The 17,419-nt window shown below is 38.2% G+C and overlaps 1 protein-coding gene and 1 long non-coding RNA gene across 4 annotated transcripts in view; one reads left to right on the forward strand and one right to left on the reverse strand.

Moving 5' to 3' along the window:
• LOC145458262 (uncharacterized) overlaps window positions 1-17,419 on the reverse strand; it is a 40,864-nt gene that overhangs the window by 3,805 nt on the left and 19,640 nt on the right. Inside the window, exons 7-8 of the mRNA XM_080336588.1 lie at window positions 11,166-11,391; window positions 10,599-10,740 (exon numbers count right to left, since the gene is read on the reverse strand). Of these exons, the coding sequence (XP_080192714.1) occupies window positions 10,599-10,740; window positions 11,166-11,391 (368 nt within the window). The remainder of the gene's footprint in view (window positions 1-10,598; window positions 10,741-11,165; window positions 11,392-17,419) is intronic.
• Window positions 452-6,788, forward strand: LOC145458263 (uncharacterized). 3 transcript variants are annotated; one of them, XR_013921100.1, is made up of 8 exons: window positions 452-534; window positions 812-867; window positions 1,216-1,408; window positions 1,792-1,911; window positions 3,711-3,900; window positions 4,390-4,488; window positions 5,153-5,251; window positions 5,619-6,788. It is a non-coding gene; the product is annotated as an uncharacterized LOC145458263 (long non-coding RNA). The 3 variants fall into 3 exon arrangements; XR_013921099.1 differs by lacking the exon at window positions 452-534 and having other exon boundaries at window positions 593-867; XR_013921101.1 differs by lacking the exon at window positions 452-534 and having other exon boundaries at window positions 593-867; window positions 1,798-1,911.

Here is a 17,419-nt window from a genome sequence, read left to right on the forward strand (position 1 = left end):
TGTAGCCTACTTTATAGTCCTACCGTTGTAGACGGACCATCGTCTGCTCATTGTGAATCATAAACTGTCAAATGAAACAAATACTCAACGTAGCCTATTGCACTATCCTAACTGAAGCAAGACTGCGTGGGCATTGGTTCTTCTATTAAAAACCGTATGATGAATACTTGCAATGTAGACAATTTTGTCATAATGAGAGAGAGAGTGCAGTGTACGCACAACTTCAGTGTTGCCGGCCAACAACTGCAGCTGGTGAACGTTCTTTCTTCATTCTTGCCAAGCTACTTAGTTAGGACACACACTTTCTACCCGAAAATGTAGGAAAGTATCTTTCGTTGTACTACAACAAATTTTTAATTATTTCTACCATAATACGAGATGTAACTAATACTAGAATTATTCATGGGTCCAGATTTCGATAAAATAAGTTCCTTTTCATGTATAAATTTGTCAATTTTCATGCTAAAAGATTTTTTCAGATCAAATTACTTCGGAAGAACAGACAGCTCCAGCCAGAAATAAAGATAAGTTCTGGTAATACAATTCTAACACTATGTGAGAAACACCTAATTTAAGTACATGGGGTCAAAATTAAGTTTTTCATCATCTAAATATGTGTGAATTTGAATTTTTTAGTCAAAATCTTACCTTTTTAGGTCCAAAAAATCGCCCCAATAATAGCACAGCCAAACAAACAATCTTTTCAACAAACCATGGATCACAAGGGGTAGTATTTGTTTTGCCCAATCCCCAAATTTGACTTTTCTGAGTTTATTGTGATACGGTAACTGAACTAAACTCTATTTTGCAGGTAGTATGTATTGAACTTGGCACCTTTTTGAAATGCATTTGCTGTATGGAATACTGGTAAGCATCACGGTGTTTTGTAAGTGAACTGGTATATCCTTAGAGAATGAATTTGATTCTGTTGCAATCGGTTATCTTTGTGAAAAAGATTTTTATGAAAGTTTGCTGGTAAAATTTCACAAAAATTGTTAACAATCCAGAAAGTATACTAACTGTGCCAGAGTAAAATTGGTGGTAACGTCATGTGCAACTTTCCATTCCATTACTCAATTATTCTATGAAATACACCCTTCTGTCACGCACAACTTATTGCAGAAAAAAAAACTGTATCCAGTATGATATCTGCGTGATTACTGAGCAGTTCAATTGAATTGCGAATTTTTGCAACAAATATTTTCTTTTCAATAGTCTTGGATTGATCCTCAAATTCGTTCAACTGATGTCCACTCTTTAAAAAGAGCCCCCTGGGTCTACCGTGCCTGCGCTATCAGACAATGTTGACAGTGACGTGAGGAGTCGTTCGTAACGGGTTTTGTGCCGGCACAGTCATCTTATGTGATACAGACCTTTGTCTCAAGAGCCCATGGATACATGTGATTATGTAAGCCTATTTTTTCATTTTATATATCACCATTGATTATGTAATTTGCTGGTTTTTGCAGTCCTACTTTTCTCACGAACTATTTCGCAGAGTAGCTTACGGGCTATTCGATATGAGCTGAAAAAGGCTTCATCTGTGTACACTGCACAGTAAAGTGTACCCTGAACTGTGTACACTGAACAGAGATGTAGTTGAACGTAATGAGCTCGTGTAACTTGTACTTTAACTATTGCTTACTGAACTATAATGGGCTAGGTCAGTGGTTCTCAACCTGGTGGGCTGAGCACCTCTCCTGCGCTTCTGTAACCTATCTGTGTGAAATATTTATATTTACTTCTGCATCAAATTTACAATTTTCCTTTGTAATGTTTCGTATTTTCTAGGAGCAGCATTTGGATTTGACCAGTAAAAAAAAGATCCGCCATGGCACGCCACGAATCAGGGACTCATCAAGCCTGGGTTGCGGCTGATGGAAAGAATATGAAAAATGCCCTAATGTGCAGGTAGTATGTATTGCAATTGGCACCTTCTTGAAATGCATTTGTTGTTTTAAATCAGTGGTTCTCAACCTTTTTGTCTTCGCGGACCCCTTCCGGACCGTCACGGACCCCGCGGACCCCCACGATGCTTTAGATCAAATTTAGCTCAATTATCATCCAATCGCCATTTGACTTGTGCAAGTGATAGCTGTAGGCTTAGTTATAAAGAGCAACGAAATGACTTTTCTTGAAAATATGATCATACTCTTCATGTTGAAATTGGGATGACTTTTAATATTTCAAAGTAAATTCTACAACTGCATATCCTTAAATACGGGGTGGTGTCTTGAAAATACGCGCCTTCGGTTTGATATGTACGAGTGCCGAAAATTCATTCCCACAATTTTAGGTTATGGCGAATGTAATAATAACGCGTAACGCTTCCGACGACACATTTGGGTATGATCGCAACAAATATGGCACCAAAATTGAAAAGCGATTTTTTCAATGTACATACAACGTCAAGCCTGGTCATTTCTATCTAGCACAGGGGTGTCAAACATACGGCCTGCGGGATGCATCCGGCTCGTCAGACCACTTTATCCGGCCCGCGAGGCCATTCTGAGTAGATTGAAAAAAAATTAATCTCATTATCCGACAGATTTTTAACAGAAGTTGAGATTTTACTACTAAAGAATTCGACGCAAATAATTCAGCATATTTTTCACCACGAATAGGTCGGACCAACGACGCATATCCGTTGTCCAGTGACATTGTCCACTAAAACGGGCACAGAAATATTTCAACGATATCCTCGTTACAGCCACTCTTATAGTAGGTAATAAATGTATTCAATTGGCCAATTATCGTATTTTTGATAATTCCATTGTTTGCGAATAACGTTGTTGCTGGAATAAAGTGGGCCCACATATTCCGTGATATCAATAAAGCATTCCAGTGAAAAGCAAAGATATGGATGTCGACATAGCATATTGAAATTATTTGACTGGTCCGGTCCGCGAGTGACTAAAACTCCACAAAACATCTTCAAACAGCAAAATGTTTGTATCAGTAGGCTATTGGCAATTTTGGGATTAAAATGAGCCCGCACAGTATGATATTGCATCTCAGACGGCCATACTGTTGATGTGAGCTCTGGAGTTTTACTAGTAATGAAGCGAAACTGTGCCACGTGATTTCCCGATTAAAAAAATACAAATTAGGTTATTATATATTTTGAGGCTTCGCGGACCCCCTGAAAATGCTTCGCGGACCCCCAGGGGTCCGCGGACCACCGGTTGAGAACCACTGTTTTAAATACTGGTAAGCATCGCGGTATTTCGTAAGTAAACTGGTATATCCTTAGATAATGAATTTGAGTCTGCTGCATTTGGTTATTTTTATGAATGTTTGCTGGTAAAATTCCACTAAAATGATTAACAATCCAGGAAAGTATGCTACTCGTGCTGTAGTAAAATTGGTGGTACGGTCACATGCAACTTTCCATTACAATAATTATTTGTTCTATGAAAGACACCCTTTTGTCACATACAAATGTATCCAGTGTGATATCTGCGTAATACTGAATGCCGGTGACGTGATATTTTGTGATACGATTTTTGATGTACAACGTTCTTTCGAGTTCTCTACTAGTTACTGACGATTACCCCTGACGAGTCTCAGCCGAAAATATTCGGGCTCATTTCAATATGCATATACTATTCAATTTTATATTGAAGTTTTGCACCTCGAAGAAGCTGTTCGAATATTGAATAGTTCCCTTGTATTGAAAATTTTTGAAACAAGTATTTTCTTTTCGACAGTCTTGGATTGATCTTCAAATTCATCCAACTGGTGTCAACTCTTCGAAGAGACCCCCTGGTTCTACCGTGCCTGTGCTAACAGACAATGTTGATAGTGACGTGAGGAGTCATCTGAACGGATTTTGTGCCGGTGCAGTCATCTTTTGCGATAATACTTTTGCCTCAAGAACCCATGGAAACATGTGATCATGTAAGTCTATTGACTCATTTCATATATCACCATTGATCATGTAATGTGCTGGTTTTTGCAGTCCTAATTTTCTTAATAACTATCTATATATGCGATATGAGCTGAAGAGAGGCTTGATCTGTGTACATTGAACAGAGGTGTTGTTGAATGTAAAGAGCTGGGGTAACTTGTATTTAAACTACTGCTTACTGATCTATACTTGGAACATCAAATTGAGATCATTTCCCATGTCGTGCTAATTCCAAATAATTTCGTTAATTAAATTTAATCAGGAAGGAACTATTTTGAAAGATTGAGAACAATTACAATTACTGCAATGAAGGAAAAGTATTCAACACCTTCGATAAGATGTCACAAAGTTTTTTGTACTAAAGACAATCAATGTGTCCTTTGTCTGGTCAATTATTGTAAAGGAAATCCAAACCCATAGGAATAACGATTCTACTATATTTATTTTCGGATCTTGTTTGCAATCAATTACATTTTCAGCAAAACGAGGTTGATGAAGTCAACTGTCTTCTTCTCCAAGCCAAATTGAGAGACAAGCAAATACAATCCAAGACCCAAGCGCATGTCTTATTGAAACAGGTATCGTAATCTTTCTGTTTTGTGGACCATACAAATATACATAGACCGTTCATAGACGTACATAGACGTTGTGCTATAAATTTCATCCTGAGTTACAGTTCTGCATTCTCACTGTGGCCTGTGCGTCTGAATGTCAATGTAAATGTCAAAATGGCCGAATTGAAAAAAGCGCGGACCTAATTCAAGATATTTTTATAAGTCGTTATGCGAATTTTAGTCCTTCTCAGTGATAGGATTTCACATGTACCCGAGCGCCTTTCCTGCGCTTGTGTAACCTGCATGTGTGAAATATTTATATTTATTTCTGCATAAAATTTAGAATTTTCATTGACATATTCAAAACTTTGGAATTTAATCACATTTTCAAGGAGCACAACTTGGAGTCGACCAGTAGAAAAGAAGCAAACACCATGCTAATTCCAAATAATTTCGTTAATTAAATTTAATCAGGAAGGAAGTATTTTGAAAGATTGAGAACAATTACAATTACTGCAATGAAGGAAAAGTATTCAACACCTTCGATAAGATGTCACAAAGTCTTTACTAAAGACAATCAATGTGTCCTTTGTCTGGTCAATTATTGTAATGGAAATCCAAACCCATAGGAATAACGATTCTACTATATTTATTTTCGGATCTTGTTTGCAATCAATTACATTTTCAGCAAAACGAGGTTGATGAAGTCAACTGTCTTCTTCTCCAAGCCAAATTGAGAGACAAGCAAATACAATCCAAGACCCAAGCGCATGTCTTATTGAAACAGGTATCGTAATCTTTCTGTTTTGTGGACCATACAAATATACATAGACCGTTCGTAGACGTACATAGACGTTCTGCTATAAATTTCATCCTGAGTTACAGTTCTGCATTCTCACTGTGGCCTGTGCGTCTGAATGTCAATGTAAATGTCAAAATGGCCGAATTGAAAAAAGCGCGGACCTAATTCAAGATATTGTTATTAGTCGTTATGCGAATTTTAGTCCTTCTCAGTGATAGGTTTTCACATGTACCCGAGCGCCTTTCCTGCGCTTGTGTAACCTGCATGTGTGAAATATTTATATTTATTTCTGCATAAAATTTAGAATTTTCATTGACATATTCAAAACTTTGGAATTTAATCACATTTTCAGGGAGCACAACTTGGAGTCGACCAGTAGAAAAGAAGCAAACATCATGGCACGCCACGAATCAGAGATTGACCGATCCTGGATTGTAGCTGATGCCAAGAATATAAAACTGCTTCAGTGAAAATGAAGTATTCAGAAACATTGTTGACGTTTTGAGCTACTATGCATTGGATTGTCATACCCTGAAGGAGTGGTTCTCAAACAGGAGAAAGCATTTGAAGGGGCGTGAACCCGCTGTCAACTAAAATCTTTTTCGCACATGGCAGCTTCTACTTATTTCTCTGTGTATGGTCAGAATTTAATATTTAAATATTCTCTCATCAACAACTATTACCGTCACTGCCATCCAACTATCAGTTGGGATTTTTAGCGTTCTGGTTGCTTTTTTTAATTTCATGATACGACGATAAGGGGTGTGTGAATTTTTTTTGCTATCATAACGGGGCGTGTCCAAATATGTTCATGAACCAGTGCCCTAATGACTTCCAGATTTCATATTTTGCAGCAGACTGGCAAATAACAACAAAATCTTTTCTGTAAATCTGCAAAATTTGTATGGACTCAAAGAAACGATTTCTTTGTTATTTAAACAAAAGTGATTGGCATTAACCTGATATAAATCCTTGTAATGCAAGCCCAAGAATATTTTTGATGCCTGGTTAGCAGGCCCAATTTCATTAAGAGTAAAAAAATACTTTGTTACTTGTTTATCGTGGTAGTGGTAGTGAAACTGATATATTCATTGTTTGTTTTTTTACAATAAAATTAGAAATTTACAAGCCATAATTTGATCAATTATAAATATGTTTTAATGATTTGTGTTGATCATGTTTTCCGTTAACGGACGTAACCAATGAATTTGATTCCATGCCATTGTCACGAAAGTTAAAGATACTAAATGATATTTTGTTATCACTATCCCTAATTCCCTATGCATTCATTTTCATGATTGAACGAGTTGCATGATATTTGTAGTGAGTTTGCTCTTGATCATTTGTGATGTTCGTGATTTCATGGACTATTCCGGAAACGGTTTCAACTGCTGATCTGAATTTATGAAACCCTGTCACAGCAGCTATTGGAAATTTCAATGTTTGCACGTATTTAATCACCCAGGTTGGGTATTATAAGCGTCATCTATTCATGAATCAATAAAATCTGATTTTATTTTGAGCCCTGCGTTCCGGTGACTAGTCAACCAGCCACTTTGAGGCTGAACACTTTTTAGGTAAACACTTTTAATTTAAACACTTCGCAACACTTCTAGGCGTTCAATTTTTGGATCACGTTTCGTGTTCAATTTTCCGGGTTGAGTAACACTTCAGAATTTACAGTGTGGAATTCTTCATAGGTCTAGATTTCGTTTTCTTGTAAAATTTGGCCAGTTTTTACGTCAAAAAAGTTTTTTCAGGCCAAACTACTTCGTAAGGACAGACAGTTCCAACCAGAAATGAAGATAAGTAGTACAATTCTAACATTATGCGCGAAAACACCTAATTTGCATACGTGAGGTCAAAATTAAGTTATTTCAAGATGAAAAAAAGTCAAAATATTGATTTTAAGGCCAAAATCTTGTTTTTTAGGTAAAAAATCACCCAAATAATAACACTACAAATAAGTACAATCGTCGACAATGTATTCAGCATTTACAGTGACGGGTATGCCTGGTGACTCGTATGCAAATTTCACTCGTAGAAGTGATACATACTTACTCCAAAACTACTTTTTACTTTTCGAAATCCAAAGTATGAAAAGTAAGTAGTTTTCACAAAACAACTGAAGTCGAAATAAGCTAGTAAAATATGCTGGCGGCCATTCCTTGGTATAAAGCGGGGGTCACTAACACGCGGCCTGTGAGGTCATATTTTACGGCCCGCGACCTGATTTGAGATTTCGGAAGAAAGCTTAAATCGTTTTGAAACGATGAAATTGATTTCGGTTTAAAAATAATGTTGTTGGTGTCCAAAATAAGCTAATCTTCGCTGGCCAACATCACTATTCCTCATTAGCTGATACGGCCATCTGCGATGGTGATAGAATTCCACGGAGGAATAATTACACTGGTCAACAAAATGAAAAATAAATTTTGGCAGAACATCTAAGAGCCGTTTCTGGGGTTTCGAGGTTGCTGATTACGAATATCACATAAGTTTTGCCTGACTGGCTCTAGAAAAGAAGATATTTATACCTCTAAAAAAGCTTGAAATCACCGTATTTACACTTGAATATTTCACTTGGTAGAAAGTAAATCTTAGATTTTTCTACTTTTCTACCGGGCATAAATAGATAATTGACTATGACGAACACTCATGTCGTTCTCAGTTATTCCATCAATATTAACATGACCTGATGATGTGAGAACTTTGTTTGTTAAAAAAGCAGTTTGTCAAGCCTAAAAATTGTACTTTAGCACAATGTAAATATATTTTCTCCTTTACCAATTGGTCATTCCACCAAGATGAAAGAGGAGTATAAAGCTATCAAGTTTGTCGTTGGAAAGCTTGACTAAAATACTCATATGCGTCTCATCTCTTTTCACTTGTAAATGAATAATCTTCCGTAAAGCCAATAAAGTGGGTAGCCTTTGCCTAGTATCAAACGAGAAGCTAAAATGTAGAATCTTTGATGGATCTCAGATTCGAATACGGACTAAGGATTACAATTTCATATTAGGAAAGGAGCTCACTACATGGAATCCCTTCTAGGATGTGATAAATACAACTTTTTGGAAGATCACAAAGCACCCGACTACAAACAGTTGGTCCGAGAATTGGCATCTGCATATGGAAACTTTGGATCCAAATTGAGCATTAAATCTCACTTCCTGCTCAGTGATCTTGATATATTTTCTGATAATATTGTTTATTAGAGGGAATAGAAAGGTAAAAGGTTCCACCGATATATCAAAACAACAAAAGAAATATATCAGTGCAGATGCGACGAACATATTATGGCAGACTGTTGCTGCAACTGTTCGAAAAACTGCACTAAATTGCTTACAACCACAAAATAGTACAAGAACCAATTTTGCTTCAAGATAAGTTATTAATATTATATTCCAATTGATTATTTTGAACCTAAAATAGGTGGTTGACATAAAACTGATTCAATTAATGCAACGTTATTTGAGTATTTAGGTAAATACTTATATGCATGATTGAAGTTTATTTATGTACATGATATCCGTGAAAGTGTCCAATTATGGTAAATCTAACACCCCGAAATATAATTCTGTTGATGTATTTTGATTTAAAACAGTCTTCAGCGTGTCAAAATAACAAGTAGATTGAATTTCTGAACTTTATAGTACGACTGAGTCGATTTTGTATCTAGCCCATACAGCGAAAATGTGAGATTTTAGTCAAAATAGTCCCATGGATGATCTCCAAAAATAGAGCCAATTTGAAAAAACTAAAGTCATATTGGAATCAGTGCCCTTCAGAACTCCTCAAACCACTCTTACTTTGTTTGCCTAAAAATATGTGTTGACCAGTGTTATCTGACATAAACGGGCGTATTGCCTCGACGTGCAATTGCCCACACACTGACAAGACCGAGACGATTAGAAAACGACCCCATTCTTCACCACAAGCTCAAGCCTTACGAGGAGATAGTTTTCCAGCAAGTACCGTGTTCTATACTATTACCGAGAAAACCATTACCGAGAATGGACATTACCGAGAATGCCATTACCGAGAATGGACACCACCGAGAATGGACATTACCGAGAATGGCCAATGTCAAGAATATAGCTTACTGGGACTGACGTTGTCGAGAAATTTATACCTGAGCATCGATACCGAATGTGGAAACACCGTGGTGCACACACACGACCTGTTCATGTGCATAACACGCCTGCACTGCATATATTGCATTCTCGGTAATGTCCATTCTCGGTGGTGTCCATTCTCGGTAATGGCATTCTCGGTAATGGTTTTCTCGGTATTGACCGGACACCGTCTAGCTAACCCCAACATCGATTCTTTCTTTAGTCGCTGAAAAGTGTTGCCAAGTATCGTGCGCAGCCTATAATTCAAAATCGAACGAAAGTGATGATCATGATATTTTTTTCGAATTTTTATTCCTTTATTAAAATATTATTTCTTTTGTGGTGACTATGCCCGTCGCCCATATAAGAGAGCACAGCGTTGTAATGATGTACAGTTTTAAAAACGTGGCTGTTAAACTGTGCGGCATATTGTAACTCGATATTGAATTCTTGCGGCCCGCGAAATTTGAAAAGTGGCCCGTGACCCGTTTTTAGTTGGCGACCCCTGTTATAAAGCCTCTTTGTAGTAACAAACAGAAGGGTTCACCAATGGAATCTCTTCGAACTACCTACATAGCTTCCTAGCCTAACGTCCATCACTTGGTTTAGTTCAGCGGTTCTTAACCTTCACTAAGCCGAGGACAACTAACTATAGACATCAAATACATTACTGTATTACTGGTGCACAAATGAACTGTGCATAAACAGAGTGTTACAAGAGAAAAACCATTAAAATATCATCATGAATATTTATTGCAAATCAGTTTGACTTCAGCTGTTCCCTTTCAGATACTATAGTTCAGAAATGCGAGGCTTCACCTTGGAAAGTGTCGCCGTATTGTTCGGTCGAAACGGAACGGTGTGATACCAATTGCTCAATTACAAGTGAGCTTATAAGTTTTGGAGATAGAATTGACATTTCAGAAGGAGGGATTCGATTTCTAACCCCAATCCCCCCAGCGAACGCCACTGCGCACGATACACCACCACATCAGCAGTCACAGTTCGACAACTACTGATTAGGTATAATTCCCTGCAACCAATCATTGCCATGACGGGCGAGTTGAGTGTGTGTCTTGACCTCCAGGAAACCCCTGAGACTTGCTCAACGAATCCATACAGTTGCATGGAACGGCGGTTAAGCACCCCTGGTTCAGTCATTCGTGTAGGCTACCTAGCTCTAAGATTTTAGACAGACAAGGCTGATAACTCACGAGTGAAGCAGACAACCATCGCGATCAACATTTTGAACACCCGGACGTGAGTCTTTCTGTTAAATGTCTTCAGTTTCTTTCTCGTAGGTTTCAAAATCTCCCTCACGATCGATATTTGATCGCGTGTGCGTTGAAAACGCGGCTGCGAAGTAAATATCTTGTTGAAATGTCCTATTGGGCGATACAAATTACACAAGAATGGTTTGCTATCAAATTGCAGCATAACTGGAGAAAGGTGACAAAGTAATCCTAGGCTTCCAGTACCAGGTACATTACATGGAAGCAGAGGTGGTAAGAACGAATGACAAGATAGCGCAATGGCGGGTTGTCCGGCTTTTTGATCGGGCGTCATGGGTTCAATCCCCGACCGGATCAGACCTAACACTTTATCAGTAAAACTGGTATCTGTGACTTCCCCGCTTGACAGGATTGCATGGAGGGATGGTTCAAGACTTCGAAAGCCTTACAAGGCTATTTATGCCCCCTTCTTGCTATAAACTCCTGTAGAGGGACCTCCGGTATAAGTCCTAGCCTATGTCCTGCACTATTTTCACACATTTAACCTACCGAGTCCTCGGACTCATTGGAATTGTTGTTGGTGTTGCGAGGTCTGTTTCCAAACACGCAATCTTCGTTTTTCCACCAGGAAAGCCAATTCCTCCTTTCCTCGATGCTAGATTCCCTCCTACATCCGTTTTTCGTCTCTGTACTTCCTCGGTAGTCCTTTATCGAGGCGACAGTTACATCGTCTTCAACTAACGCATCTGGATACGCGGCTTGAATCATTTTGATCCTATAAATAAATCAATTTGGTTTGGAGTTATTCAAAACAAGACATTAATTGAATGAAACCCAGTTTCGACCCAAGTAGTATAGTAGATCTCTCGTGATGCGCCATTGGTTTCTTATGGGCGGGGTGGCATGTCGCCTGGAAACCCGGGGTGGCATATCGCGCTTTTAGACCCCCCTCTCGGTCGCACATCGCCATTGGTTCTTATGGGTGCGCTCGCATGTCGCACTTTCCGGTATAGGCATCTCTCACACATCGCATGGAAAACTCGTGTTGAACCGGTGACGCTTTTCGATATATGCATCGCTCGACCGGTGCTAGTATAGCCATCTCTCGATCGGTAACCCTTTTCGGTATATGAATCGCTCAACCGGTGTCGCGGTGGTAATTCGTACTTTCGGGTATATGCATCTCTCGGCCGGTGTTGAATATGTATCAAGTAAATAGTCATGTGATTGGTCCTTAGGTAATGTGTATATTCCAAATTACGGCGAGTACGACAATGATATATCGTTATTCTTATGGACGCGGCGATGATTCGTACTTTCGAGTATAGACATCTCTCGCGCGGTGTTGAATATGTACGAGTCACCAACAATAACCGCGCGGACGGAAACGTGGCTTGTTGTGAGGATTAAGCAGTGCGACCTATATTTCGAATGACCTGCGCGCTGAATTGTTTCACAACCAACCGCGGTGGTCGTGACTCGCCTTTTTTACTATAGGTGGTGACGGTGATTCGCCTGTCGTGTATTCTTACGGGATCTGTGGTGACTCGCCATGTGTTCTTATGGGCGCGGTCGCATGCGGCTATTGCGTCTTATGGCGGGGGTGGTGAGCGGCTATTGATGCTAACACGAAACCCGGGGTGGCGAGCGGCACTTATTTCCTATGGCGGCGGGTCTTATTTCTTATGGGTGCGGTCGTGATTCGTACTTTCGGTATAGACTGCGGGCGGCATGTCGTACTTTCAGCAAAAAAGGTGTGAAATAGTTTGCCAAGTCTAGGAATCACTTGCAAGGTAATATTTTGGTATTTAGTTTACCACAGAGCCGGCGTAGACGGTGATTCGAATATCAACAATAACAACGCTCACGAATTAACACTTCAAATAGCTGTGAAATAGTTTGCAAAACCCCGCGATCGCTGACAAGATAATGTCTCGGTCATAACCATCTTTCACGACTTGGTGTCATAACCATACCGATCGCTCACGCGGTGAAATTTTAGTAATCAGTTTGTCACAGTACTTGATATCGCTGGTAAGATTTAACAAGTAACGAATAACAGACCGCGGTAACTTGAATAGCGACAAATTGTCACTTATTTCCGCTCTAACCCTAATCCTTTGTGAAGTGAACGCTTATTCAAAAGGGTGTGATATAATTTTAAAATCCAACGACCACTCACCGGATAATGCTTCAGACATAGCAATTCCTCATACCCGCCTACAAGGTAATATTTCGGTAATAAGTTTGTCACAGAGCCGTCGCAGACGGTGATTCGAAAACCGACAATTTGTCACTCGCCCGCGATCGCTATATGTTTCACGCCTCCAGAATAGTGGCTGACTTTAGTTGCGTGATAAGATCCATGAAAATATTCAATCAATGTGTTAGTTTATCAACTTGAAATGAAACTCACTACACAAATCAAGTCGATTCGTATCTGAATGTTTTAAATCGGTACAACTCTAATCCTTTGACAAATCCCTTAACGCGTTTTTGTTGAATCGAACGTAACCCGAATATTACTGACGCCGACTTTCAGCCGCATCGGATCATTCACACATTCCACGCCGCTGTTTTAACACTTATAGAATCAATACCAACTATCTCTGACCCGATAATATTCAATCATTTTGGTAATTTGCCAACTTTAAATCCATTCGCGGGATGTACTAAAGGTAAATCCAAATAATCCAGAATGAAATATTTGGACTTTGACATTGTGTGAATTGAAATAGGATTGACAAACATGACTACCAACTTTGATCCAGCCACATTTCAAGATTACACTTTGAAACAAGTAATGTGACATTACAACTCTATTCACAATCCTGCTTTCCGTTTGTCAAAGAGATATTTTAACATCTTACCATACTCAAAAGAATTATTCACAACATTAACAATTGTTAAAATTCTAGTTTCACTTACTTGATTATATCATTACAACTCACAAATTTGAATTAATTCATCCCGGTTGTATTCGTATGCTCTATCTTTTTATTCAATTGTAAAGGTTGTTACTATTCTGAAGACAAAGTATTTACTAATCGGTGCATATACGATTTGACTTGGACATATTATATTTTGAGTATACGAGATTTGAATGTCTGAACAATAACTGAGAATTAATTTATCACAATTAAATCCGTATATTACAGCGTAAAAGATATTGGGGTGTCAGCAACTCTGTACGGTCGTAGTTACAACCACATTAACTAATCTACCCAGGCAACTCGTCATGATCATTCCTGAAATCAACACAAACACGACCACTGACTTGAGTTAACCGCGAAACACCATCAAGTTTTAAATCCGCTTGCTGCTGACGGATTATTCGAATGCATCGATGGAGAATATTATTGAACTCGTCGGTATTGTTACTTCAACAAATTACACCGACTGCGCAAGTTAATATCGAATGGTAAGACTTGATCACATATTTGTTGATCACAGACATTACGAAAAAAACATTACCGAGATTTTATAAACTAGTCATATTACTCTACACATCTATCAATATCAAAATGCGAGTCATCCAATTTTTCTACTAAAGTAACATTACACTTTTGGATTCGGATTCGGTATAGTCATACAAATTGTATTAAATCCAACATCAAAACAAAAGGAATTTTTTTAGTTTATTGAAATCAAATCATTCGGCTTCGACTTGTGCTTTTCTAGATTACCCGCGACAATTCGTTTCGAGTGAGTTGTAACCAAAGTCAAGATATCTTTGTGTCCACAGATATGGAAGATGAATATAGCTAACACAATCACGTATCGAGTATTTCACGGGTGTAATAAACTTGTTAGTGTCACCTATCTAAAAGTACGCACGCGTTCGATTTCCATACCGACTGTTGCGATGTTTAGGATTCACTTACAATAACCATGGGTGAGGATTTAACATCAATGTCGTTACTATCGGAATTTGCGACAGAGAATTGAAACATATGCACTTTACAGAGTGTGAAAATATCACTTTGAGTATCGAGTACCGTTCGAAGCTAGCGATCAATTCTTAATCATTTCAGTAACTCCCCATTGTGCGTGCTAAATGTAAAATATCGCGAGGTTATACACTCTGAGACTTTGATCATTACAAAAGTAAATTGTGATATGTTTGTTAGATGCATCCAATTCAACTAGAAGTGTCTAGTGCCCAACACTCGTAATATCAAAAAAGTACTTGCTACACTGTTATTTGCTACGTGTTATGCATTGTTGTTTATTTGTAGTATTGAATGAAATTGTTCTTGAACCCTCAAATAATAATCCCCGACATGAAACCAAGCCGCTGAAAGTCGTTACCATCACGAAGATAGAATGTGTACGATGTTTGTCAAATGTGTCCTACCTGACCAACAGAAAACAATTTTCACTAGCTTGGTAATGAAACCGAAGTCTCCATTCGATATTTTGTTTGTGTCAAATACTTTGCAATGAACACATTTGGGTGGTTGAGCTTTACATCATCAGACTGTCATCTGTACATCAAGAATACATCCGACTTGTAACCGGATCGTTTACCTAACCGAGTTGTATGCACAGTTTGATATTTTTGTCATTTAGTGATTGCTGAACATACCACTTCGAAATACTGCGTTGATCTTAATTTCCATCATCGTGATAAGTGAAGTACATTTGTTTTGAATTCATAACAATAGGCTTTTCTACGACATGGTAAATTATTGACAAGTTCTGCTTAGAAGATTGGTTGCATATCACGAAAAATAATATACCACACATATTATTACTGTTACCCCATTCATCGGCATTTTTTCCGTTGTCGATTTTCAAACGAGTAAAATTTATTACTTGAGTTGCTCTGCTTACTATATTTAAATTTAAACTCGCCCGTCTTTCAACAACAAACAATGTTAAAAAAGTATGCAATCAAACACAACAAGTTTTACGATACTAATTATTATCCCACATAACCCATTTCTTACCGAAGACATATGAAATATATTCATGTTACACGAAAATATTCGCTCATGCTACAAACCTGTACAATGATTGGGGGTGCTTTCAAACTGTTTCGATACCTCAAGAACTTTATTGTCTGAACGGTTGTTCATGTATCGTAATAATCAAGTAGTTCAACATAGAACTAGTATTAACAGAAACATCAGAGTTGTTTACACAAAAGTTTGTATGCGTGCAGTATGCGAATACCATGTGTAAGTCCAGCACAATTGTGGTATCCATCCGGGTTTAGTTAACACAATTTACGACACCGAGGTCACCTCATCTTTCGTAAGACAACAAACCAACCAAGGTTTCAGGATATGTCCGTGTCATAGCAATAAATCAGCTACTACAACAACAGAGTACATATGTTTTCTAGTTACGGCGCTTACGTCTTACACACAAATCAATCCACTTTGCTAACAAAAAGTGCTGGGTCATCAAGTGATTACCCTAACAACAAAACAGCTAAACGTACTATCATACAAAATGGTCGTTATAGTCACCAACGGTACATCGTACAAGTAACAAGTCTCGAGAATCCAGTTATTGAAAAAACATGAAAGTGTTTCTACACCAAGTCGTTATGTTGACGAAAGCGTATATTGTAATATCATGATCGATTTGCATTCGTGGTCACAAAATGTCACTACTCTAAATAATTATTTCTCACTCAAACACAAACGCATACTTGTCGCCAATCGTTTTCATCAAGCACGAGTTCAAGAAACCTGCTACGACATGAATTGTTATTTTTTTATGTTGTGTAAATAGGTAATAATTAATTTTAGTAACACTATATCAACATCATCTAGTTGCGCGAATAGATTTACACGTGGTCTTGTGGTTTTAATCGAAGTACACAGCGCGGTCTAACGCGGAGTCATCTCTATTGTACAGCAACTCGGAAATCGAAATGCATGCATTAACATTTAAACAGCGATCGCGTTTCGTGACGCGAAAAATATGTTCACCACCGCGATACTCTGCACAGGGCGTGCAAATCCTTTTCACACTCGTAATAGTATACCAACGGCTACCGGCGACAACGTTTAACAATACCAACGACACTAAACATACGATACCTACCCAAGTAAAATTTCCATTTTCACCTAGAGGTCAGCCGTTACCTGACTAAAAATACCATTGTCCTTTGGAGATTTATCGTTTACCCAGTGTAACAATCCCCTTTTCACTTGGAAATATATTTTTGACCTGGATAACAAACCCCTTTTCACTTGGAAATCTATTTTTGCCCTGGATAACAAACCTTTTTCACTTGGAAATATATTTTTTCTCTTGGTAACAAACCTTTTTCACTTGGAAATATATTTTTTCTCTGGTTAACAAACCTTTTTCACTTGGAAATATATTTTTTCTCTGGGTAACAAACCTTTTTTACTTGGAAATGTATTTTTTTTCTCTGGTTAACAAACCTTTTTCACTTGGAAATATATTTTTTCTCTGGGCAACAAACCTTTTTCCCCGGGTAACAAACCTTTTTCCCTGAGCAACAAGCCATTTTCACTTGGTGGGTCGTCGTTTACCTGAGTAAAAATATCATTTTCCTTTGGGGATCTGGCGTTTACCCAGTGTAACAATACATTTTCTCTTGGTCATCTAGCTTTTCCTAGAGTAACAAAACCATTTTCATTTTGAAATCTGACAACCACACCGACAATTTGATATTTTTGTATTTTCTTACAGCGAACAGCGACAAAATATACACCAACAACGACTCCGATACATTTGTCTAATCAAATATTCACTTGTGTTGGTGCATCCCATCAAAATCGTCGGTTACCCACATGCAATGTGCTGTTGTACATCGA

The sequence above is a fragment of the Botryllus schlosseri genome, chromosome 16 (genome assembly GCF_051294905.1).
Source record: "Botryllus schlosseri isolate E-star chromosome 16, Bs_hap1, whole genome shotgun sequence".
Lineage (NCBI taxonomy): Eukaryota > Metazoa > Chordata > Ascidiacea > Stolidobranchia > Styelidae > Botryllus > Botryllus schlosseri.